This window comes from Cyclopterus lumpus, chromosome 13, assembly GCF_009769545.1.
Source record: "Cyclopterus lumpus isolate fCycLum1 chromosome 13, fCycLum1.pri, whole genome shotgun sequence".
NCBI lineage: Eukaryota > Metazoa > Chordata > Actinopteri > Perciformes > Cyclopteridae > Cyclopterus > Cyclopterus lumpus.
In genome coordinates this window covers 15045363-15070074 of record NC_046978.1, presented here as the reverse complement: position 1 = coordinate 15070074, position 24712 = coordinate 15045363, and the positions used below count along the sequence as shown (strand labels likewise).

At 41.4% G+C, this 24712-nt stretch overlaps 1 protein-coding gene across 1 annotated transcript; it reads right to left on the bottom strand.

The window, feature by feature from the left end:
* Positions 1-408: 408 nt before the first annotated feature.
* On the bottom strand, positions 409-23149 carry sacs (sacsin molecular chaperone). Its single transcript, XM_034549198.1, has 10 exons — positions 23016-23149; positions 22666-22776; positions 21332-21482; positions 18696-18786; positions 18534-18619; positions 17977-18088; positions 17603-17749; positions 15286-16771; positions 14625-14716; positions 409-13260 (listed from the first exon to the last, which is right to left on the bottom strand). Exons 2-10 carry the CDS (start codon positions 22686-22688, stop codon positions 1712-1714), a joined length of 13737 nt encoding a protein of 4578 aa, XP_034405089.1. The 5' UTR covers positions 22689-22776; positions 23016-23149; the 3' UTR covers positions 409-1711.
* Between the last annotated feature and the right edge of the window lie 1563 nt (positions 23150-24712).

The following is a 24712-nucleotide window of genomic DNA, read 5'->3' as shown; positions in this document are numbered from 1 at the left end:
GCTCTGAATGCAAATGTTTCCAAATCCAATGTTTTCTTAAAATAGTTCAGACTATATAAAATAATAAGAATAAACGTATTAGAAAGTATTTGTTTCTGCTCTAAAACGACACCATTCCATAACTGCATCTCTAAAATAAAACAACTGCCAGCTTTGACATTCCCATGCCAATACCAATAATAATTAAAATGTCTCCACTGACAGGAACACATGTGTGGGGGTGTTTTGCTTTCAAACTTGAGATAACATATGTAATGTTTAAGAGACGCAATACAGAATATAATTTAATTTATTAATTTAAAATTGCTTGAATCATAGACAAAATAGAAATGTTATCTTTAAAATGTGCCGTCTTTTCTAAACCTAGAAAGAAATAGCTGACAATATATTTAAGGGGAATTTATTTTGCCTTCCTATGGTACATCAACATGAGTGATGCACATGGTTCTCAACTGTTTATTTAAGGAGACAGACACCCTCAGCTGACACACCTCGAGCTGAAAGTATAATAGGACAACAAATACCAAGAAGTACATTTTAAATTTAGTTGGAAAATGTAATTTACAATATGTGGTTTGTGTACTCCTTCAAATCAAAGGAAAAACCAAGAAAATGATGCAGTTGGACACACACAAGCATTTGTGCTGCTCTGTTCCCTAAACTGGAAAAGTTAAAATGACTGAAAATGTATGAACATGGTTTCATGCAGGCAAAAGTTAACTTGTTTATGGTTATACCCACACGTGTATGGCTCTGTTTGTTTTTTATCACTGTCCTACTGAGTATTCTTGCTAAAAAGAAACAACGTTTGGATAATTTATTAAAGCAAAAGCTGAGCTGCAGTTATCAATGCCCACTCCAAAAAGTTAGAAATAAAAGCAGATTTGAGTCCCAGAGTGCACATAGTTCATATGAACATGTAATGATGTACAGCAGTCACCAAATGTTAGTGTAGAGCACAACAGACATGTAACGTAGCTATAACAACAATGAAAGAAAAAGAATATTGCATTTAAAGAGTTTTCATTCACAGTTGGATTCTCCCGATTAGCTAGGGTGACTCTACAGTGCTCTCCAGTTGTAGGTGTGAGTACATGAGTGCTTTGTCCATAACTAATGACTGGTTATGTCACAGAAAATGTACAATCTTTTACAGAAATGAGATGAAATCCACCATAACAATACAAAAAAAGATTTACAAACATGTTTGCGATTTCCTTTCCTTGATGAGATCTTGCAAATAGTATTACTAGTTGCATGACAGTATTTGACATTTAATTATATGCACATCCTTTCAGTACACAACTGGTTTCCTGTGGCAAGAAAATATATATTTTATATTTATAAAAGAAAGTTTTTTAAAAAAGCAGCATATGTATTAATCTAACTCAGAGCAAATATATTCAATGTGGCGACTTTGGTAAACAAAATGTATTTGTATGTACAGCAAATGCATATTTCTTTTTACACATATTACAACAAATGTATATTGAGACGGCCTAAAAGGTTATGGGAGCTATCCATTTATTTACTGTGAATGGGCCACAGCACGATCACAGCTAGAAACTGTATATGTACCATGAGCTGCCAGCTGGATACTTCAACGTTATTCAAAATGATACACATGATCTGTATTGCACACCGCCATTGGTGCCCTCTATTCAGTAGAGGATCTATGCAAACTGTAGTTTCATTGTCTTTAACAACAGTATTATGTTTTTTGCTGCACAAAGGTTTCAAGCTTTATGATAATCCGTGCGGTACATTCCATCACTCTCATTGCCACCTCAGATGTAAATCTGTCGTTGGGTATCTGTGGAAACGGCAGGAGATCGGGATAGCGGGTTCTCAGGCTGTCCACACCATATCCTTCCAGGATCTGAACATCATTCGTAAGGCCTTTCAACTGTGAGTTGTACTCCTCCACTTTTTGAGCCAGGGCAGTTGGTTTCACATCTTTGTCTGACTTTCCTCTGACTGCATAGTCGGCAGCTATCAGTGCAAGTTTTGTGGCTAGGTAGCATTTGAAACAAACCCACTCATTGGCATTTTTATGGAGGTCATTCCGAGCAGCAGAGTAGTTTGCTCTTGCTTGTCTCAGCCATCTGCGGGCTTCCACTGGGTTTCCAACCGTCTTGAAAGTAGGGGGCACAAAGAAACGGTGAGAATGTGATGAACCTGCATAGCTTGGATAATGTTCCCTGAACTGTTGCCTTTCTGATTTGTGATTTGTTGCTTCTTGGTTCCACGAAGAATAAAACCTTTGATATGAAAACTTCTCTGACTGGAAGCGGGATGATGACGTGGAGAACGATCTCCTGGAAGCTCTCTCTGTATTTTGCTGATCAGCCAAAGTCTGTTTCTCCATCCTGTTGATCTCGTTCTGCAAGTGCTTGAAGACTTCTGTGGCAATGTCTAAATTCTCTGCATTTTTGTCTGGATGCCACTTGAGATACAATCGCCGGATTATCTTCTTTCTCTCTGTCTCAGAAAGCTTCCAAGCTTGTTCAACTACTAAGGTCACTTCTTTCAGGATCTCAGGCAATGAATGAAGCTTGATCTTTTTTGGAGACTGTTTCTGAGCCGGGGGTCGGAGGTTTTCCTTTCCAGAAAAAGCAGGAGGGACCGTTCGTGGGCCAGATGAACGACTGTTTGGGCTTGTAGGAGTTGACGGGGCACTGGTGTCTCTCGCATGGTTACTTTCATCTTGTCTCGAGAATTTGTACAAATCAAGGGAACTCACTATTTTGTACTCACTGTAACCAATGTCAATCTGGAAGCATTTTCCAAGGAAACTTGTGTTTTCCTCATCTCTTTCTACTTCTTGAACAATTATGGCATATGTGTAAGTAGGCTTGTAGGACCCGTAGATGTCTCCACCCTCAGAGTCAACAAGGTAACCCACATACTCTCCTGGATAAAATACATTCATGGGATCCATGAGGAGTGTGTGATGTATCTCAGCTGGTATGGGGGTTCCAGGTAGCGGCAACTCAAGTTTCGAAGGCTCTGTTGAGTCGTACTTAACCCCAAGGTTGTCCAGCTTTTCTGTGATTCTGTAGATGTCATTGCAACCCAGCATGGCAATCAGATAGGATGTGTCAGAAATCAAATTGTCTGTAGCAGTCTTCAATGTCATTGCCAGTGCCAAGAGGAAATTAATGTCTTTGCTGTCTGAATGCTGGATGTAGAGGTGAATCACTGCTGTCCCATACCTCTTGAGGAAGGCAAGTGTTTCGCTGCGACTGTGTGGGATGGGGCTACATCCTTTTACTCTTAATGTTGTTTGGAGTTTCTCAAAACAAGAAACTTTTAATCCTTCACAAAGAGCTTTGCAGAGGCGTATGGCTTTTTCCTCATTCACAAGGTATGCATTGTCATTCTCGTGTTTCATTATTCTGATCAGTCCTGTGATGAACTGCTCTGACGACAGCAAAAGCTGAAGGCGGCCTTGAAGTGAACAAAGAGCTCCAAACTGGCACATTCTTTGAGAATCCTCATCAAGTTGCTCTTCAAGAATGCTACTCAACAGTCTAGGCCTTAGTTTCTGTGGGAGTAGCATGATCAGCTTTGTGTGGAAGGAGTGATCTTTGCCCAGATAGCACTGGCTCATGTCCACAAGCATCTGAACTCCAACGTTACCCTGAATTCTGCTCTTGTAGTGTGGGGCATCATCAAACACCAAGCTATTGGATTTAGCTAATCTACCATCATGACTTGGCATATAAAATATCAAATCTCTGAGACTTTCGAGATCTTTGCGAATTTCAACTGGATCATTTTGGAGGGACTTGAACAATCCTGAAACGACTCTCTTCACAGTTCTCATTTCATTTGGATCAAGCTGCTTGCCCTCTGAACTCCTGAAAATTCTCCAGAGCACTTCGACATACTGTTTGATTGACACAACGTCTTCTGTACCAAGAAGTTTGAACAGTTGATGAAAGATACCAAGTTCAAGTGGCAATTTGTACAAGTAGGGTTTGAAGTCAGATTCATTTTCCAAATTAATAACAACCTCTTCAGGTTTCAGCAATTTCCAGCCATCTTCAACCATGACAACAGCCACCCCACTTAGTTGGTAACGGAAATCTCTTTTATCTGCATTGAGAAACTCGTAGGTGGACCTTAAAACTGTGTTCCTTGTTTTCACCATTTCATCATCCGGATTGGATATGTTGCAGATGTTTTTGCAGTTGCTTAGGACTTTCTCCAACGGTGGATCCAAGTTGACGCCTAATATGTTCAGCACATGGTCAAGTTGTTCCTGTCCAGGGAGAGTGTTCTCCTCCTGGTCCTTTATGCTTGATGGTGTAGCTTTCTCGGGTAGAATTGGGCAAGACGTCCAAAGCAAGTGAATGATATCTGTTTGCTTGAATTTTGGATTTACCTGAGACCCACTGAAACGAATCAGAGGAAGTGTACTACTCATCTCTTGGTACTGCGAATGAAGCTTGATGAGTTCTTTGGGGGCTCTCTCGGGACACAGGAATGCTATCATTGAGAGCTCCTTGAGAAAAGTACCCTGGAACAGGTCTGTCCTCTCTTTGAAAATGTGGTTCAAGAGTACATCGACAATGGTTTGCACTTTTTCTTTGGACCAGCTCTCTGTTTGGGATTTGACGCTGACCTCTTTTGCAAACTGAAGAACTTGCTGCTGTGACACTTCGTGCTTGAGACCAATATTTCTCAGAAAGTGTATCCATGAGGTGAGCAACAATGTCCCATTCTTGGGTTTTGACACCTGCTCAACTTTCTTAAAAAAGTCACTTGGTATGAATGACTTTGCAGGTAGCATAACTTTGAACACCTTCGCTGTTTCATCATAGAAAAACTTGGTGGGCCGGAGTCTGTTTGAGTAGTCATAGATGAACAACAGTCCCTCCAATTTCTCATAGAGCTGACTCTTCATCTTGCATGATTCTTCCATTGACAAAAGTCTCTCCTTCAAGTAGACAATGTGTTCAACTTTGGCATCATAGGAAAGACTCTCAAACTTTGGAAGGAGATGCTGAAGGTAGATTTCTAAGTCATCAATTGGCACGCAGCCAAGGAAGGTGTACAGGTCTTTCAGCTGCTGATTGTCAGCAAGAAAGGCCAAGGAGGCTGTGTGAGCCCATTTTTCTATGTCAGCAATGGGGATGCTTTTTGCAAGGACATAGTTTGCCCCATAGTTTGCAAGGCTGATGTATCTCCCACTTACTGATTTAAAACATGGGAGGAGTTTTAAGATCTGTGCATCCTGTTGTGTGAGGTTAGCTAAGTTGCAGTTGAAATACAACAGAAGAGCTTCAAAGTCCTTGTCAGTCAGGTTTGCTGCTTTAAATGCAGATGTCTGGATAATGTACTCTACAGCCTTCAGAATACTTGATGGATTTTCAATGTTTGCTGTGTGTTGTGCCAGAAAGGGCATGATGGGATTCTCTTTGACACAAATTTTGTTCACGGCAAGCTGAATGCACCCGGCTTTCATTAGGGTGTGAAAGACTTTGTCATTTTGGCCATGTGGAAATATGGCTATGTTCATCAAACTCAAAGGTAAAAGCACATCGTGCTCAGGAACAACAATCTTGTCTCTTGCCATGAATTTGATTCCAGGTAGCAAAGCCCAGTCTTTCAGAATGTCAAGCACTGTGTCAAAACTGGGTTTGATGTCTACCTGATCCTCTTTAACAGCGATATTTTCGCTGATAAAGTTCCACACACTCTTCAGCCAAGATTCACTTGCAAAGGTGTCTCTCCACTTAACAGGGATCTTTGTTCGATACTCTCTTGGAAGAACAGACCCTAGTAGCTCACCAAAGCAGCTGATGTCAAAGATCTTTGCAGCTCCTGCCTTCAAAAGGATGTTGCTGTACCTGATGTACAGTGTATTCATGAACATGTCTTTTCTTGATGAGATCAGCTCATGATGTGTTGTCAGGAACTTTGGTCTCTTGGCATCAAACACCTGAAGCATCGTGTCCATTGTTATCAACAGAGGCAAACCCTCAATTGTGACTTCATCCACTTCCCTATCTTTGAAGCAGTAGTCGACTAGAAGCTTTAAGTTATGAACTAGCTTGTAGTTTGACTGTTGGAGACGACAGGGGAGTTTTCCAACATGGCAAAATGTGTCTGGTGATGAGAACGTGTGAAGAAAGTTGTGGACATCCTCTGGTGTCACATAACTGACTGGTATCCCTGCATCTTCCAAACAGAAGTAGAGATTTGCTGTCTCATCGCAGCTGTGAACCAGGTTGAAACCAATATCCAGAAGCAAAGTTTTCAGCCTGTAAACATTTTCAGCCACCGATTTCCTTGAGGTAATGTTGTACTCTGTGTTTTTCAAGTGCTGGAGTTCATCTTGAAGCAGATTATCAAAAAAGGCTCTGCCTTTGTTTGCAGTGGATGTATTCACCCATGAAATGTAAACGACAGAGTGCATGTCCGAGTTGTCCATGTGTGCTGCTCTGACTACAGGTAGCAGACGCTTCATGTCAGCATGGATACAGATGTAAACTGCTTTAACCAGGCAGTACCAATCTGGCTGAATATCAAGTCTATTGACTGGGAAGAAGAACAGATATTTTCGCAATGTATCTTTAACAACATGAAGCGGTGTTCCTTGTAGTACGGTTATGGTGGGATCAGGACCTGGGAAGTATCGACGCTTTAGCTGAATCAGCAATTCCACACAGGCCGGGGCTATCAGTGATGTCATCAAATTGTTATTCCAGTCACTCCTTACCCCCACTCCATTGTCATCTCTCCACAGGTTTCTTCTTGCAGAGTCTAGGGCAAAATGCCCATTGACATGAAAAGGCAAGCCAGTCTCCAGTGAAAGGGGCAGAAAGCAGAAAGCTCGGTGGGGTTTTTTGTAGTTGTGGCTTATACATGCAGCTACCCCTCCACGTGGAAAAAGAGTTATGTCTTCATTTTTGTGAGCTGAGATTACACCTTTTGAGACATTTTCAATGTTGGGGAAGCCAGATCGGTTGCAGATCATCCATGTGGTCAAATTTCCATCATTGTCCTCTATGTCCATGGTGTATGTTATCTGTTGGACTGGGATAGCAGTGAGCTGCTTCTTTTTGGTCACACTATCAATGACTGAAGCATGAAACTGTTTGCGTTTCAGCCGATCACCATCTGTTATTTTGGCTGTCACAGAATAGAGCACTTTTAGTGCTCCAGATGCATTGTCAATTTCACAGATTGATATTTTCTCCATGTGATTGAGGAACATCAGAAGCTCTGCACCATCGTTTTTTAGCTTGTCCAGAAGGTTTTGCACCATTCTGTCTGACGCCGGGACAGAACTGATCTCTGATATCTTTGCCATATCCTTAGAGCGGATGGGGAATCTGAACATTGTGCTCCGTTCTAACTTAAAATGGACTCCCAAGTAAAGACTTAGAACATCTGAAAACTGAGATCTGAAATCAGAGTCCAAGTCTCTAAACATTCTCCCAGGACTCATGGATGTAGCCCCAGGTGCATACTGTGCATGTGGATCAAAGATGCACAGAATGTCGTTGTTTGAGATGAATGACGGGCAGTCAGTGATGTGATAGACAGAGTTGAATCCTATGCCGTATTGACCGGTTTTGCCTGGATTGGCCTCTTTTGTTCCTCGTCCGAGATTCTGTATTCCTCTGACATCATCCTCTGTGAAAGGCTGGTTGTTATATACACAGAGGGCAGGGCCTTGCATTGGGATCCATTTATCATCAAATATTCTGTCTGTGGGGTGTATCCTTGGATCAAAAACAAAGTAAATTTCAGTAGCTTTGGCATCATCTGCATTTTGAAGTAGCTCTTTTAGCATTTCTTTTTCTGATGGATAAGCATTGAGAATGCTCTTGATTCTGCTTGTGAGTTTTTCTTTCTGTCCAAACTCAGTCCCAAGTGGAGTGAAGCAGATATTTGAGGCATACCTCTCCAAGGCTTTGTGGCGTTTTGGGACTGCTCCTAATTTCACAGCGACCTCTCTTGGAATGTCTCCGTGACAGTACTTCACAGAAGTGTCTCTGACTTTGATCCAAGGGCAGTCATTGTAGCATAGCGATTTTGATGGCTGCAATGTCATATTGGAGTCGGGTAATAGAATCCCACCAAAATGTGCTTGGCAATACTCTTGGTTCTTGTCTCGTATCAAGCTCCATATTCCCTCACTAATTATTCTGCGACACAACTGGAAGTTCTCCTCGGTGAGTACCCTTCTCCCACATTCTTCCTTCACAGTTTCAAGAACAGTTGAGAAATCCTCGACTGTGAAGCTTGGCTGTACCCCAACATTTTCAAAGACCTCACGACAGCTGTTTCTGTATTTGTTTGGGAGCTGATAAAGATGTGGAGCTGCATCAAAATTCAGGTGGAATGCAACTTTGGAAGGATTGACATAAGTGTTCTCCACCAGGATGGAATTGAACTCTTTCAGTTCCTCAGTTATTTGTTCTTTTGCTTTCTTATCCTGTAGCATTTCCTCATGAAGGAACTTGTAACAGGCATTTGTTATGTTCTCCTGATACAATGTGACACCATCAAAAGATTGAGACAGTTTATTGAGTTGACTGATGACCAGTTCAACTGAAGGCTTTCTTATCAGACCAAGGCAGTCTTTCACAGCCAATGACATGGCACCACAACCTTTGAAAGATGGAGAATTCTCATTCAGGATAGGCTTCATCAGACACACTGTTTCCTGATGTTCAGTTGTGAATAGTTCTTTAGCAGAGAACATTGTTGTTGGAGAAAAATTGTTCCCATGCCATGGCAGTGAAAAGCCTGCAGGTCTTGTCAGGAATGGAAGGAACTTGGTGTCATTTAACTTTTCCAAGAGCTCAGCTGCTCCAGGATCGCTCATCTTCAGTTTCTCATCAATGAGACTCAAAACTATACTGCTACGGTAGCATGCAGCTGTGTGATCATTTTCATTAAGATGGATAACAGATTGAGCACGTTCAATCAGGTCCTCCCATGACAGATCATCTTTGACCATGCCTAACTGCACTAGCTTCACTAAACACACAGGGTTTAGGTAGTCTTTAGAAGTGCCTTCAGGAAATCTTCCATCATCATTGTTGTAGAGCTTAGCAACTCTTCCCTCTGGGTGAATGAGTCTGGAAGGTAAAACCAGTTCCTTCTTGGGGCCACAGCATGGGATACAAGGGGTAACCCTGAGGATTGAGGCAAAATCTTCAAGTTTTTCATTCAAGACATAATGCACCAGGGGATCTCGAAGCTCCCTGTCGATTTCCTGGATGTGAGGGAAAAAGACATCTGAAAAGAACTGCTTCTCAGTCAGGGTGTTTTCCATCAACTTTCCTCTACATCCAGCATCATCAAATCCTTCCTTCACCCAGTCAGGTAGCTCAACAGCACAGAGATCTTCTGAGCCACTCTTCTTGAGATATTTCAAGAATATCTTGAAAGCAGCAGGACCAATGTCTGGCCTACAGAGTAAGGCATCATCAAGGAATCTGACGTATTTGATTGACACCCAGGTTTTGCCATCCGAGAAAACCATTGCATGCTCACAGTCACCTCCTTTGGCTATTTCTTGGTAGACACCCTGGCTGACCAGTGTGAAGTCATCATGCACCTGACTTGGATCTGGCCATGCAGCATAATAGCTGTAGTCAAGCAGTTCTCCACTTTCAGCCATTGAACGTAGCATTGTGAGGGCTGCTAAATAAGCCTGGACAATAACATGTCTCATGAACACAGCGTTCCACTGTCCTTTGATATCTGTCTTCCAGATCTCTTTGCGGTTGGAGGTCACAGCAAAGCAGCCATTAATGTGGACTGGTAAGCCTGTTTTGATTCTGAGAGGTAAGTAACAAAACACTTCTCCAATTGGTGTGGTATTTGTCTTAACTGTCCATTTGCGATTCTCCTCTTCTGAGAGCAGAACAGCCACTCCGCCACAAGGCACTAGTCCGAGTCTTTTTCCACTATCACTAAGGGAAAACTTGAGTGCCTCAGTTACATCCATGCAAGAGCAAATGAGCCAGTTGGTGACCTCAACTGCTTTTGCAGGCATTTCATCTGTGAGTCGTCTTGTCTGAAGCCCTTTAGCAGCCATCTCAAAGTACTGGTTAGGATCTTCCTCTGAACCTCTGAACAGTGGTGAATGGAGATCGACGATGCGCTTGAACACATTATGAAACTCCTCTACCAAAACACGTATGATGCAGCCAGACTTGGGAACATCAGCAGGTACCCTGTTGGTGCTTGCAACTTTCTTCATAACTTTTGCTGCAGATTTTAGGATACTCAGAGGTCCGTATGAGGATTTGGATGACCACACACTTTTGTTGATGGTGACGACATCTTGTGCTCCTGCTGGATTTGGTTCCTCAGATTTCAAGTATTTCAAGACCATACTTCCAACATGCTGAGTAAACAGAATGAACCGATGGCCACATATGCTGAACTCATCAACCAGGGAATAGATGTCTGTGATGTTGTAGTACAGACTACTGATTTCACTTACTGACGCTTCCTGCTCTGTTCTGAATGGGAGTCTGAACAGTGTTCCGTTGTACTTGTATGGGGAGTCCTGAGCCAGAGGAAGCTGGCAATTGAAGACATTGATGAAAGGTTTGAACTGGTTGGGAAATTTTCTCAGCCTTTTCTGTTGTTTGCTCCAGTTGATTTTAATCCCTGGATTAGAACTGTCTCTGATGTGCTTGCTGATGTGATTGATGTTCGGATCAAACATGATCATGAACTCTCTGCTCATTATGATGGGGATATCAGTGATGTGATAAACTGAGTTGAAGCCCAGGCCAAACTTCCCTACTTTGTCCGCTTCACATCTCTTTACAGATCCACCTAATCTTGTGATGTTCAGAAAGTCAGTGTCTGAGAATACAGAGCTGTTGAAAGACCACAAGGAGGGCCCGTGGCAAACGTTCATGCCGGGGTCAAGGAGATTCTCTCGAATGTCAGTGTTTTTTCTCATGTCAATGAGGAAACTGCATTCTGTTGCACTTGCATCATCAGCATTCTGGAGGAGCTCTTTAAAAATGTCTGCGACAGATGGATATTCCTCCAAGATGTTCTTTATTCTCACTGTTAGAGGTTCTCGTTGGCCTGATTGTTCAAAGCCAAGGTTCTCTGGGTTTATCAACCTTGTGCTCAAACATGGCACCTTCAACCACTCTGCGGTTTTCATCGGGATGTCATCATGGACTAATATGATAGGCTCTGATGCATCCTCAAGTAAGTCATTCAAATCATCAACCTTGATGTCACAGTAGGTGCATTCATGAATGGGCTTCAACGCTAATTTGCTTGGGTCTTTGTAACAAAGAATCGGCACATGCATGTTAGTATCTACAGCTATCTGATTGTTGTTCAGCCATCTCAGGATGTTGACTAAAAGTAGAATATCATGTTTGCTTTCCTCCTTGGTAATCTCTCCTTCACATCTTTGTTGGATGGTGCTGATGACTTCAAACACATGACTTGACACAACCTCTTCAACTGAGCCACAAAACTTGAACAGCTTGTGAAACTTTCTTATTGTCTTTGGCAAGGAGTACAGGTAAGGCTGCAAGTCTAGATCAGGGAGGGGCTTTAGGACTGTCTGGCCAGGTGATGAGAATGTCTTCCCCGTCCACACCCAATCAAAGGGAAGTGATTTCATTGCTTCTCTTGCGTCCTCAAGATGAGCCTGCATGAAACCGTATATCTCAAACAAGATCTGTTGGAATTGATACCAATCCTCTGTGGTGAATGCTTGAGATTTATGCCAGTCATTCACCGCTTTAAGGTGCTGTAATACTTGATCCACCTGAGGCTCTATGGTTAGTTTCAGTGCCTTCTTCATACCTGCAGATGTGTGTTCAACCAGTGCTACTGAAGATCCCACAAGCACTGCATGGGATATGTCGCACATCTCTGACAAAGAGAAGATATTGAGATTATCCCCAACCCAAGCAAGGGATTTTGGATACGTTAGAGGTCTTTCTTTGCAGACGGGTACCCATTTCAGTTTTAGCAATGATGTCTGAGCATCAGCTGATTTGACCAACTTGGTTTGTTTGTTAAGTATTTGCAGGAGTGTTTTAGCCTTTTTGATTAGGAATTCACATTCTGGCTCCTTGCTGCTTTGTAACTCCTCTATTTTCTTTGCCACTTTTAGTACATCTTTTTCACTGAGCTGTACTTCATTTCTTAGTCCCAGTTGTCTGAGTGAATGAAGAATATCAGGGGAAGACGTGAATGTACTTGTGGGAAACCTGTTTTTTTCTTCCATGTAGAACAGGTTCTGTAGAATCTCCAGCTCAGGATCAAAAAGATCGGAGGCTTTGACTGACTTTCCACAAGGCAACTGAATAAATGTAAGAGCAGAAAGCCATCGTATTACAGTTGAGTTTTCATTTTTTAGAAAGGCCAGATGTTTAAGTGCCCAAAGCATGACTGTGGTTATCTCATCTGTTGTGTAGAACCCCCGCTCAATATCCTGAATAATCATCTTCAAACATTCAGTAGTTTTCAGTTGTTGTACATTCAGCATCTTGGTGAGGCGGATTGATTCTTCGTCACAGCAACCCACAAGAGTTATAGATAATTTCACATCTGGTGGATACTTTGCTCTGTGATGTAAAGCTCTAGCTCCTCTCAGTGATGTAAATGCTGAGGTGCCTTCAGAGCAGGTCCCCACTTTCTCAAAGATGGAAAGCTCCAGCAGGGTATGCTTTTCCCTCTCTGTAATGTCAGACAGTCCCGCAAGGAAGTTTCTGAGCGAAATCTTCTCTTTGACTGAGAAAGAAGAGACTAAGCCAGATAATCGTTGTGTTGGTAATCTATCCATAATTTGCAGAAGCAGACCAGGAGAAGAAGGATGGATGAAATTCTTCAGCAGAGGGTGCTGCAAACATGAATCCAGCTTTTTTATCACTACTCCTCCAAGCCTTTCCATGATGTCAAGAAGGTTTTCAGAAAGCGGCACCTCTTCCTCATCCACAAGAATTATGGGGGATGGAGTTTTGAGACGTAGAAGCTTAACTACGTCCATGCTTTCCTCAAGTGGCACAAGTGGGATCAAAGGCATGTCTTCAAAGGTACTTAGGTCATCAGCAAAATTTATATAGAGATGCTTCCAAATCATCTTCAGCCAGGAAATTGTAGGATGTTTCAACTCTTTGTTTCCAGGTTCCCATTGGACAATCAAGTCGCTAGTAAGCCAGGCTGTTGATAGGATCTCCTTGATGAGTCGAGCTGATCGTTCAGAGTTCAGCATTTGTAGCTGAGTGCAGGGTCTTCCTGTTCAAAGAAGGAAAAAAGGAAGGAAATTAGCCTCAGTTAGTATTTTACAATCAAATGTTAACTATCAAAGCTGACAAAGTTAGGTTTCTGGTTGTTCTTGCACGATGCAGCAGTCTGAAGAAGAGGATAAATTGTCCACTAAATCAGTTTCTCAACATATTGGAGAGCACACTGCACAAACAAATTCACTTTTCACTCAAGTTAAGATATTGCAAATCATATTGCTGATGTACACATGCTTGTACAAACTATGTTCTGTACAGCAAACAAACACACACACACAGTTCAATGTTTAATATACAAAACTTTGTTCAATCTAGGGGAAACCATTTCTCAAAGACATGCATACCTAGAAAAACACTGCAAGTCATAAAATGCTGTAAATCTGAGTTTTTCTTACTGCACCTGGTGCATATTTACAGGCATGGATTAGTTAAGGGTATTTTTTATTATGTTATATTTGACACAAATCAAAATACATACCTGAACACCCCCAAAGATATTGTTGTACTGTAATTGAAGTGGCACATTTTTTAGAGTTCTGGGATGTATTTAGTTTCTCTGTTTTATGTGAATTTAATAAACGAAAAACTAAATAATTATGTCTTTCAGCATCAGCATAGAATGATGTATTGTTTCATCCTGTCCCAACCTAATGTACAGTTTGGGAAAATAGTTGCGGAGAGTGAGTAAGATGGAGTGAGACATGGGTGGAGAGGGGGAGGTCAGGGGATCTGAATAAATCCAATGTGGTACTTTTACTTAATCAACAGGGGTGGCCCGCAGTAAAAATGTTATTTTCAACATGAAAATAAAAATATGAGTCCAAATTACTATAGGTAAATGATAAATTACAAAATGCTCTGTCTTTCATCTTTAAAGGACAAAGCTGTTACTCAGCATATGTCCTCTGCCTGGCTCACTGCCTTCTTGTCATAATCATGGTTGAGTATGGCAGTGAGTGGACTCAGGATCTGATCTCGTGGGTCATGTGGAGTGTCTATGTAGCACAAAAACAACTCTTGCATGAATCAGCATGCTAACACTCTCGTTCCCTTTCTGCCTCTCACTCCGAATTGTCTATTAGCAGTGACTTTAATGCCGTGCTGGCATTGCAGGAGAATAAAGTGATCAAGTGTTGCTACAACATGAACTCAGATAACCCACAAAGTCATCACAAGGACTTTTATACTTCACTATAAACTATACATGGTACAGGGCCCCTAAAATCTGTCAAACTAATCACATATATACTGTCATATGCTATTGATAAGATTACAAATAACTTGGTCAAATTATTTTACAATATAATCAATGTTTGGGACCAAGGTTATTCATGTGGAAAATATATGGTAAATTACCTCTGCTTTTGGCCGCTTCCTTCAATGTGTCCAATACTAAAGGTTTAATACTATCCAATAGGAACCGACCCTCAAGTCCTGGATACAGGGACCTTAGGACAAAGCAAAAAGGAGAACATTGGTTTTAATGTTGAATCTTTTCCATATGCAACACTTGATGCTGTCACTGATCTAGTCATTTGACTCCATGTTTGCACTCCTCTCATTCAATGTGTGTTTTGAATGTCCATGTAATTATTGTCTGATTTTAAAAAGCAGAAGCACAGCCCCTAGCTTTATCGCACAATCAGCCACAACCTCTAATATTCCTGCACATATTTGCATTGTGTTTCACTTTAAAACTGGTCTTTGTAAATTGCAGTCACCTAAGTAAAGCCATGCACAGTGACCTACACTTCCTATAGAGAGTGATGCACTATTAACACTTCTACTGTGATTTTGATGGCAAAGTGATCCTCCAGGCTGGGGCAGCTGTTTAAATCCAGCCTAAATGACAAAATATAAAAATGAACTGCTCTTCATTTCAGGTAGCAATACAATTGTTTACCTAACACAATAATTTTTCAAGTCACGGTAATTGTACATCGAGTAGAGACCAAGTTAATTTAGACAATAATTGCAACAATTCGGTCATGAAAATACACTATCACTTTAAATCTACCTGGGGTATTCTTCAGATGCAATGTAAATGGAGTCTTTCTCACTGACAGAAGATGAAAACATTGTAAATGTCTCATCTTGCAGTGGCAGGAGCTCCAGTCCAATGAGGTCACTGTAATTGCCGTCACTAAGCGCAAACTCCAGCAGCAGCAACTTCTCCTGTGAGGGACCTTTGTGTTTGTACTTCCTGATCACCTGCCGCAACAAAGATGGAGTCACTTTCTTTACTTCAGCGGACTCAGTCATGCAGGCAGCCAAGACAAAGTCCACGGCAGCAGGCACCTTCGCCACCTGCGTTCCTGAGCTTTGGAGGTAGTTGATCACGGTCTCTGAAATGTCCTCGTCTGTTTTTAGCTCTGAGAACACAGCCTGGTCTGCCCGAATCCAGCTCTCACTGAGGGAATAGATGACCTGCTGCTGTAGCAAGTCATGAAACAGTGGCTGGAGGATGGGTTTCCAGCGGGACTTAACCCGCTTAGGATCTGGCCAGGCCCCATAGGTCCCTGTAGGGGACAATGGAAAGTCTTGGTCCTTTTTTGTCTGTACCCTTGTGATGGCCTCAGTGATGAGCGTGAAGTAAGCCTGAGGGATGACGGTGATTATTAGCAGCTCATTCCACAAGGCCGCTGGATCCCTCCACTGGTCTACCTCGCGCCACTTGATACTCCTACGGTTGTCTGTGAGGCCGAAGAAGCCACTGACATGCACTGGAAGCCCTGTCTCACTCTCCTCGCCAGGGGGAAGCGGAAGGAAGCAAAAAGCTCGTCCTGAGAAACCTGCTGTGGCACCTTTGTCTTCTTTGTTGATCACAGTAAGCGGCAGAGCAATTCCAATGGTGGGCATGAACTTCAAATCCTCTGCCAGAGAGTCCAACTCGGTACACATTCCTCTGCCCCCAACTCCATTACAAACCAGCCACGTCATTCTCTGAGTCTCTTTAGCTGTTTCATCCTGAGTCTCTATGTTGACCTGGTAAGTGACACACGTGACGGTAGAACTAGGAACCCCATTGCTGTAGCTGTCTATAGCCTGATCCAGTGTCTTCAGTGCGTTTGGTCTTTCTAACTTATCATCAGTATTCTCTGTTGCTGTAACCTGAAACAACATGCGCTCTGTACCGTCAGACTCGCGCACATGCAAGGAGATCTTCTGAACACTCTTGAGGAAGAGGAGCACTGTTTCTGCGTCTGCTTTGAAAGACTCAAAGAGCTCCAAAACCTTTTCTTTGTTGTAAATGTTGCCACTGAGCTGGGAAGGTTTCAGGCGAAGCGGGAAGCGGAACAATGTTCCAGGAAAGCTGCCTTCCTCAATGGTTTTCTCAGAGCTCCCAAACATCCCAATGTAGGGAGTGAACTGGTCCGCAAGTTCTGTGATCTCCTTCATGTCCGTCTTCAAGTTCCAACACTGCCCAGACTCATGCACACCAAACAGGGTCTGATGAGGGTCCAGCATGGCAATCTGGTCTCCACTGAATATGCTGGGAGCATCTAAGTGGTAAGAAGAAAAATCACAAACATCAATATAACAAATAGCAATTTAATATGTTGTTAATTCTATATAAATATAAGTGCTTTCATTTCGAGCTCCATCAATTTTAACCCGTTCCAGCTCTTCCAATGTAAGGATTTGCTGCTTTTTTTGTCATCAAGACATTTGAAAATTGTTATGGGCCGTTATTACATTTTTGTCATGTTTCATAGACCAAATTATCAATTAGAAAAATAATTATCCGTTGCATCCCTACCTAATTTTAACATGAAAAATAAAAATAGCTTTCTTTCAAAAAGTTGTCTCTTTTGAATATCAGGATTTAAATGTGCTAAATTCAAAATTCAGAGCATTAATATAGCAGCAAACAACTATTTGCGATGTAAATATATAGTGGAATAATGGCCTCCTGAGCAGAGAAGTTGAACTTCTGTCTGCTTTGTTTACGTAGCCGGTCCGGCCATGTTAGTGCATGTGAGTCCCAGTGTGATTGCCAGAATGTCTAGCTAATCGCTGCCGCACTGGGCTCATTTGGCAGTAAGCACTGATAACCCTGTAACACTGTTAACTCTGTCAGCACCGTTGCCTTTGTTTGCACTTTGTGCTGTCAGCGCTGTTAGCTGTCTACATCTTGAGAGCCGTGTCAATAATAGATAAGCTCTGAATTTTGAATATATTTGGAAGTGTTGCACAACTTTTTATAATGTTGTTATTAAAACTTTTCATTTCTGGATGTCATTTTCTCTGATTTGATTCTGATGTAAAACTCAAGTTAGGTAAATTGCAATGCATCTTGACAGTAATTTTGCATAACACAGTACAGTACTCGCCTGTAATATGGTACACAGAATTGAAGCCAATCCCAAATCGTCCGACTTTCAAAGGATCCTCTCTCTTCCTACTCCTCGCAATTTCCTGAATTCCATTCCAGTCTTCCACGGTAAACACGGCATCATTGTAGACATACAATGCCGTCCCTGCAATACGATAAGTGAAAACCAGTTCACGTGACAACCTAAAATACATATACAGTAAAGGTACAGCGTAAAAGGTATTTAAATAATCCCTGTAACAAATGTGTTTGTGTTTTCCCTTTTCTTTGTGTACAGAGAGGTTGGCGCAGAGGATCATCTACCGAGCACCTGCTTAATGATACTTATGGTAAGCAGGAACGATTCAGGCTGTATTAACTGTAACTACTAACCTTGATGCTGAGCCATGTCAGGTGACCACAGCGACTCCACTCCATACTCCGTCTCATCGTACATGAACTTGACTTCCGTGGCTCCAGCATCCTCTGCATTTTGAATCAACTCCTACAAAATAGAACACAAAATGCATTTTGAAAGCAGGGCCTTTTATTGCGGTTTTAAGTAAATTAATGTGCACAGTGACATCAGATTCTTGTGGATGTTTTATCCAAAACACCTTACAGTAAAATGACCACATTATTAGAGGATGGCCACAGCGGTACCTAAGCCATATTTATACTATCCATGTTATTATATAATGCCAGCAAGTAAAACCAAAATCAAACTATGCCCAATATTTTCTCACTCCAAATCACATGACATCAGTGTTATTGACTTCCGCCTTTGCTTAAAGATAATCTCGACCATATCCTGTTAACTCAACAACTAAAAGTGGGCAATTGTACTAAGAATAAAAACTCTGTTTGAGGGAATTGCATCAGGCAAACATCCACAAAATAATGCAAAATGTAATTGATGTCTTTGAAATATAATGTAGCATGACACTTACTTTTAGTATCTGTCCACCTTCAGGGTACCTCCTCAGAATATCTTTCAGAAAATCGACAAGCGGTGGTGTAGTCTGTCCAAATCTCCCTGTAAAAAGACAAGCTGTGTGAGCCTCACTGTTAACTGTGTTTATTTTGCAGCGATGTGGTGGTTTTAATCCTACCTCCCCCTTTAAGGCCTCTTCCCTCGAGTGTGACAGATACTTCTGGGCTTCCAGCAGGCACCAAGTTCCGGATCTGCACGCTGTCATCAAGCTAGGAAGGTAAGATGAGGAGATGACGCATAATTTAATGTACAACAAAAAGGAAAACATTTGAATGGTCTAGTCTATGAAATGGAGAAAATGGCACAGCAGATCAGGTACTGACTCAACAAAGACTCAAATTAAAAGCGCTTCAATTTACCAGTGTCATTGCTTCACTGTGTCTCAGAGAAATGTTATTGTGAAAGATATAATGAATGATAAACCCATTACATCTGCCATAAACTATTTTATCACTCAATGCCCTCATAAAAGCCAACTGGAACTGACTCATTTTTTACGACAACTATTAACAGACTTAAAGTTGTCGTCTCTTAAAAATGAATGTAACATCATCGGTCTCTCACCCCAGCAAACAGTCATTATTGCACACGTTAGTGTGATAGACGATCTTTACCTGGTGCATCGTTCAGAATCGATGCAGCAGGGAGCCAGAGCTGGCACCGGGCATGAGACTGCTGCCCGTGCCGTTTGAGGCTTTTCAAGGTGACACTGTGACCTGACTGCGCTCAGCAGTCTTCGTACCGCTACATGGCAAACCGAGCTCCCCATAAGCAAATCTCTGTCCTCATCATGGTCCCTGCACTGTGCGATGATCATTTGTACAATTCAGGATGGAGGATTCAAAGTCTTAAATGTCATATTAATATTTAATATGGGAAACGGAGGGCTCACAAGTTAGAGAATAGGAGCCGTGTGAATTTGTCAAAGGCGCGCGAGAAAGACATTGATATTGGCGGAAATGTGCGCACACAGAACATACTCAGACTTAGAATCAGTAATATAATTGAATATTAAAATGATTATGCTTTATACACTCAGCAATCATCTAGAGAACAGGGTGCTTTGGTTTCTACATGTCTCTCTCTCTAACAAAAAAACACCAGCGTAATGCATGGTAGTGTTTTACCTCATTTGGCAACTGTACTGAATGTTTTATTTAATTTGACAGCACCGGCAGACAGGCATTTACATTGAAGAATGCTTTTGAAAAACAGATGATAAACTAAATTTCCCTTTATGTTTCTCCTAAAAGGTCTGCCACTCCTCTGCTAAGTACAGTGTCTGGCACAGGGCCTCCTCCATCAGACCTCTGAGCATTTCAATTGCATCAGGCAGAACAGGAAGGCATGTGGTATTAGTGTGTGGGTGTGGCTTGCAGCTAATTTCTGCATATGAGATCAGAGGGGGCTGAACAGCACTGACCACCACCTGGCACTTTCCATCAGCTGCTAAGCCCCAAGACAGGGAAGGGGGGGTACATTCTAGTTCTGTTAGGCCATACACTGATATGCAGTACATTTATCTGGCACAAAAGTGACACATTAATACAATGAATTAATTAATGAAATCTGTTTGATCCAAAATAAGATTTTTATTGTAAGCAATACCTTAATTTATGAAACAGTATAAAGAATTGACATGTAGTTTTTATTGTATAAAAAATATACCAATTTGGGGTAAAAGGAATAATAATAAATCTCAAATGTTGAGAGCTTGAGGTATTGAAAAAAAAGGTATTGATCAAACTATTGCATTGTGTCCTATACACTGGGACGATGAGGCGCCTAGTCATGTTGCCTCCAGTGTGAGTCAGAGCATTTGACTGCAGTCATTTGAGTTGATAATGTTTTCAGGACCACTGCGTTACTCTTTAGGAAACTATCACAGATCTGCAGTAAAGATGAGATAAGATGGATCGATAGATAGATAATTATGACCATCACTGAACTCAAATCATAAGATTAAATGTTCACAGCAACAACAAATTAAATTAGGGGAAACTTGGCTTGTGGCATCTCAACAATGACGGCAGTGTTAGTGGTTTAGGTCAATGTCCTCCCGTAATGGCACGGGGACATTAAAATAGATCTGTTTTCTGCTGCTGGCAATTATCTACCATTAGAGAAAGAATTCTCAGTGCTTCCTTTTCTCTTTGTTTGGTAAGATGTGACAAAGCCACAGAACAGCAGCAAGTAAACCAAATTGTCAAGAATTCTAATTAATGTGATATTTACAATCCACAAACTGAAAAAGGTAAAATTATACACTTTTATAAAATGTCTTGCAACAAAGAATGGCAACGATGTAAAACATGTACCCAACAATGACTGGGACAGGATCCCAACTTAACTACAACCTCAATTATGGTCTATTTAAAAACATAGATTTCTGTGTTTTGTCTTTGGTTTGGACTAAAAGGCAACGCAGTATACTTTCCAATGTTTTTCTTTGATGCACTATTTCTATTTCTGTGACTTAAAGTAGTTTAGCAATGCCTTCCAGTACATACTGAAACAATGAACAAGCAGCCCAAAAATGTAAAACATTAGCCTCCCACACACACACACATCTTAAGACCACAATGAACAGACATCTTATATAATTATCAACTAATAAACATGTTGCGAGATCATTAGGTTCATTTGTGTTGTGATGAATTGGCTATGCCATTCCTACCTGTAGAAATGATCAGTTGCACATATTGTTATGTGTTAGTAGTATATTACTCTGTTATCGGGTAAAAGAAAACATACCAGTCTCCCATTGTGAGTCAGCCGTTGCTCTTTGACAGGCAGGTTTGTTTCCTCGTACAGCAATTGTTTGACATCTTCAACAGATGTGAAGGGAGAGACCTGGTAGGACCTCAGGCCAATGTACTCATGACGAACTGTCACCCGTGGCAACCTAAAAATATAGGAAAATAGGAAATGTTGATAAAGTGATGATACATTTGTTTGAGGTATAGGTAGAGCTGTGAAATTAGTAACAACAATTGTTGCCTAACCCTAACCCAACAGGGGATGTTGCAGTTATATGGTACGTGCTTTGACCTCTAAGCTACAGGACGCCCTAATGATTGAATGCTTTTGCACTTTAGCTTAAAATTCTGCAGATGCAGTCAGCCGTGCATGAAAAACATTTATTTTAAAGGTTTTTCAAAAAATTTAAATGGAACACCTTTTTATTTTTATTTTAAGAGCACTCTGTTATGCATGCATTGACTACATCACTGTAGGTTAAAATCAGAGAAAGACAGGTCAAAGATCAAATTTTATCTAAACTCCAGAGGACGTGAAAGTCTTGCTTACAGTCATTATTGATCCAGGTTCAGGTTAGGAAGAAACGTGAGAATTGAAACCTCACCAGGTCCATCTGTTAATGATCCATTAGTGCCATTAGTGCTCTGTATTAGGCTGTAGATTTACATTTTTAGAACATTAACTTGTAGACCTTCACTTAAAGCCTGCGACCTCACTGCACTGAAGTACTAGAGGGTGAAGTAAATCTTTTAAAAATGTCTCAAGAGAGCTGTGCTGCTGCTTCCCATCAGTAGCCCTTCTACCCAGTCGTTTTGTTGACCATTACTTTCAATTCAATTCAGTTTATGTTGTATCCCCCTCAAATCACAAATTAGCCTCAGAGTGCTTTACAATCTGTACACATACGACATCCCTGTCCCAGGACCTCACATCGGATCAGGAAAAACTCCCAATTGGGCTACTTCCCCCCTCAAAATGGACCGTTATGCTATTTAAGGCGACAATGAAGCTGTTTTACTTATGTAAGGTAAACGCATAAGTAAAGTATTCTTTCTTATTCAGCAGTAGGGCACTGGACCCATCAAGCCAAGTCCACCGTGGTGCATTCACTGAGCTGTTAAAAAATGTGTAAAAAGCAGCCCATACTGAACAATACTGGTCCAGCAGTGATTTATGGAGTGATGGAAGATACAGACTGACAAAATACACTAGTGAGCATGGAACATGTTGTTGTTACATCTTTTGTCAGTTCAGCTGTGGAGAACCTGAACAGTGAAACGTGCTCGTAATGTTTCCAGGTTATATTTCACAGTCAACGTCAAACTCACCGTGGGTCTGGACAGTTGGTCATCTCGTTGCTGCGGTGTGTCCCGGCACATGCACACACACATCGGACTATCTTCTGCACCGAGCGCAGGAATACTCCACCCGGTCAACGGCTGTCGGCAAAAGAAAACCGTTATTTATTTATTTTTCTCAAAACACCTGCGTGTTCGGTAACAACTGTGCGATAAATACATAACATCCTTGGTTTGGTGATGCGTGCGATACGAGAACACTCGTCAAATCAATAAAGTTGCCGTGCATGTGCTGCTAAGAGGCTTTCTTTTAACCGTGTATCGCCGGCGCCGGGTGATTTATTTAGCTTCTTTATGGAGCCCGACGAACCCCCACTCACTTGAGTCTGCACAGCGCGCGCCGTTAGCGGTCCTCTCAAAAAGCTGATGCATATCACGACATGCAGTGTTCCTGGAAACAACAACAACAACAATAGCAAGTGACTTGGTTAATTAACCCCCCTTCACCGACAACATACTGACTCCTTCAAAGGCGATGTTCTAATAATAATGAATTACACACTGCGCGTGAGAGCGAAAGATGGAGCGAGAGGACTCCCTGCCGGTTTACTTCCGTGTCGTCATAAACCCCGTCGGGCTCCCTCGGTCTGATTCTGAAACTTCCTCTTGCCTTCCGCTAATGTTTATCCCTGAAACTACCCAATACAGATTATTTGAGATATTTATTTCGTATTTTAGAGGCTTCTGCTACTTCTGTAACACTAATCTCAACATTTTGTTTCGCGCATGCGCAATAGCTTACTTATGTGTCAACGTGTTTTATCATTGTACTTGTAAATATTAACTGTTGCATACTTCAGCTAAGTTTTAGATATACTTAATTTACTGACTATATGTCTGCACAGTAGCGTGCACGTGGTACCATTTCATCTTTAGCCCAGTTAAAGTCACACGTCTGCAGAGACTGTGAGGAGCCAAAGAGCTCTCACTCCGTCCCATTCAACTAGCCCAGTGTTCCGGAAGTAAAACTATTGATACGCGAGTGTGTGTGGGCTGGAACCATTCGTTAAAAACAATGAGCATCTGTGCTGAAGAGGTCAGGTTGATTGATTGAGTTCAAAGCTGCATTCATTCTTTTTAAGACACTTGAGGGCAATAACTCATAGGCTGTAAATCACTGTTATAAAGTATATATAATATTATTATTATTATTACTGGCCAGCAACAGTTTTACCCATCCAGAGGACATTATGTAGAATATGTTCCTTACTGCCCTCGTTCATATGTTCACCACCAACACTTGAGGGGAATTTTAAACTGTTCTTGGTCAATCAGCACTCCTGTTTAAAGACTTTTAAGTTCAGTTTTCTAATTTCCTTTAAAATCATTTAGTCATTCATTCCTAATAATACAAATCCTTCCCTATTATTTCTTCAATCAAATTATGAATTGGAAAATGCAATTATCTTAATCATTGTTTTTTATTTGGGGTTTGTTTTATTAATTAATTAATTGATAAGACTACAGATTACAATTAAACCTGGTCGGACACTCCAGATTATAATACTGTTTCATTAATACCGATAATGATGGCACTCTATTTTGTAACAGTCTGCACATATAGTGCAATTCGTAGCAGCACCTAAATGTGCTGTTGATGTGTAATTACGGGTAAAAAGACACCATCAAGTATAGGCTACATCCCTGCTCTCTGTGAATATGACACTGCGGGTTGTCAGCGTGATTAAGTTACTTCTAAATAACATATCCCCACAAGTGTCTGCTTGCAGCTGCATTATTTTGAATTCTGGGACTTGTAGTCAGACGCCAGCACACTGCAGTCCAAAATGCGCACATCAACTTCATCCAACAACGACATCTCCTTAAAGCTCATCATCCACATTTTGTTAAGGCCCATGGTTGTATCCGAATAAAACAATTCACACTGCATTAGACAATCTATTAGGAAGTCACACTGTCTATCTAGTGGGTGGCTTTAGCTGACTATTCAGAGGATGTTTTGACATTGGCTATCTGATGCACACCTTTTAATGTTTTGATAACATCGTTCAATGTG